We start from the raw sequence: 2,408 nt of genomic DNA, 5'->3' as shown, positions 1-2,408 counted from the left end.
CCCCACCAGGAGCGTAGCGTGCTATGAGATAATGAGACAGTGTCTACCCTTTCAAAATATTAATACACATTTAACATATTTTGCTCTTAGAAGTCAAATATGAATAATATTTTTTATTTATTTATATTTAAAAAATTGGAAGTTTTAATATTTAAATGATAGCAGTAATATCGTATTAAATTAGTAGGTAACTTTTTTTTTTTTTTTTAATGGCGAAGGAAAAGTTGCATTTCAGTAACTAACAGAATCTGCTTGAAACATGTCTCACAGCAAGTGAAAGAAGTCACAGCAGCACCCTCTAGAAAGCGACGCGCGTCTTCCTGTGGGAAGCTTCACGCCCCTATAAAAAAGCTCTGAAAGAGACACTTGCTCGAATGGCTCAGACAGTGATACCAATTTTGAGCAATAATACCAAATATAACAAAAATATGTTTATTTTTCTTCTACATATTTTTTCCTTATTCAAATGTAAATTATTAAGGAATAAAAAAATAAAAAAATCTTATGTAATTTAGCACCAGAATAATCCTTGAAGTCCTACCATAATTGGGGTGAAACCTAGCATAAGCGAGGTCCGACTTCTGTCTAATCACAATACTGGAGTAAGAAACATTGGTCCCTCTTTATTTGTGCGTAAGATTTTGTAGGTGGTTGTTTTCGTTTTCGTTGTTTGCGATTATAAGTTTAATTTACGTTGTGTTTGTGTGTGTAGGTTTCGTGTATATGTATAAACGTTTCCGTGTGTACTTTGAATCATGTGTGAACAAACTAATATAGATTTAGTGGATCATCTGCTAATAAATGGCTTTTCAAAATTTTCATATGAAGATAAGTGTGAAGTGAAAAAACAAAGCCCAACTCCAAATTTACTTTTAGTTCAAAAAGATGGCAAGGTGGTGAGGAAATTTCAGTCATCTTGGTATACAAAATACACGTGGTTGACAGGTAGTACTAAAAGAAATAAGCTTTATTGTTTTGTGTGTATTCTCTTTGGGGGAGATTCTGAGTGGAATGAAAGTGGTATTGAAACCGTGAAGAATTTTGAAAGGAAAGCAACTAAGCACCAATCCTCTCAAAAACACTTAAAAAATACGGAGTGCTTTCATATGCTGGGACGAAATCGAATAGAACATGCTCTGTCAGAATCTTCGCGTCTGGCTACCTTACAATATAATGAAAAAGTATCAACGAACAGAAGAGTTTTAGGTCGAATTATTGATGCAATTTGTTACTTAGGAAGACAAGAATTAGCGTTTCGTGGCCATCGCGAAGATGAGTTATCTGCAAATAAAGGTAACTATCTAGAGCTCTTAGACTTACTGGCTCAAGAAGAGCAGGAGCTTAGAATGCATTTTCAGTCTAACTCTGCTTTCAAAAGAACATCACCAGACATACAAAATGATTTGATTCAATCCATAAACCATGTATTGTTACAAACTATAAAGAAAGAAATAGACCAGACCTATTTTGTTTCCATTCAAGCTGATGACACTACTGATGTTTCTTGCAGAGCTCAATTGAGCATTATATTCCGATATGTAATAAAAGACAGAGTGGAAGAAAGATTTATCGGTTTTTTTGATGTTTCTAAAGACAAAATAGCGGTGGGTTTATCTGACATTATTTTGCATGTTCTGAAGGATTGGGACATAGGAAATAAACTTATATGTCAGACATACGATGGGGCGTCTGTAATGAAAGGTTGCCATACTAGCGTACAAGCACTTGTGAAGCAATTTTATCCATACACTTCTCATTCATTGTTATGCACACCAAATGAATCTTGTTTTATTGTATGCATCTAAGCATATAAAAGAAGTAAAGTTCTTCATATGTGACATAAGCACATTTCATACATTTTTTAGTAAGTCTTCTAAACGAAGCGAACTTTTGCGTGAACAAGGTTTCAAACTCCCTCATCACAGTGACACCAGATGGAATTACCATTCTAGAGGAGCGTTAACAATTAAAACTCATTTTAAAGAGTTGGAAAGAGCGGTAACCCATGTTATTGAAGATGATGAGTGGGACCCACCATCCGTTGAATATGCTCGTAGTTTAGCAAGAAAATTAAAAAATCCAACGTTTATGTTTCTGCTTTGCTTGTTCAGTAAATTGTTTGCGTTCACCGATAATCTATTTAGGATTCTACAATTAAAAAGTTGTTCCGATATTACATTATGCATCAATGAGGTTCGTTTTGTATTGAAGCAGTTTATGGAAATGAGGTGCGAGGAAACTATTATAGCCTGTTGTGAGGAAGCTCGTCAGCTAAATAGTAAAATAAAGTACGAGGAAACGCACTTGAGAAACTTGCGCCGGCTGACATTTGAAATTTTAGACTCATTTACAACTCAAATGAATGAAAGATTTAAAGATTTTGAGGAAATTACTTTCGTAGAATTGTT

General features: G+C 34.4%; 1 protein-coding gene across 1 annotated transcript; it reads left to right on the top strand.

The window, feature by feature from the left end:
• Positions 1-755: 755 nt before the first annotated feature.
• LOC145677023 (zinc finger MYM-type protein 1-like) lies at positions 756-1,805 on the top strand. The gene has a single exon (XM_081747729.1). The coding sequence runs from the start codon at positions 756-758 to the stop codon at positions 1,803-1,805; it is 1,050 nt and encodes a 349-aa protein (XP_081603855.1).
• The last annotated feature ends 603 nt before the right edge of the window (positions 1,806-2,408 follow it).

The sequence above is a fragment of the Thermobia domestica genome, unplaced genomic scaffold, assembly GCF_964235325.1.
Source record: "Thermobia domestica unplaced genomic scaffold, izTheDome1.hap1.1 HAP1_SCAFFOLD_536, whole genome shotgun sequence".
Taxonomy (NCBI): Eukaryota; Metazoa; Arthropoda; class Insecta; order Zygentoma; family Lepismatidae; genus Thermobia; species Thermobia domestica.
Note: the sequence above shows the minus strand (reverse complement) of the source record. Positions and strands in the feature narration are given on the sequence as shown.

Coding starts and splice junctions, on each gene's coding strand:
- LOC145677023 (XM_081747729.1), top strand. CDS start 756: ATGTGTGAACAAACTAATATAGATTTAGTGGATCATCTGCTAATAAAT.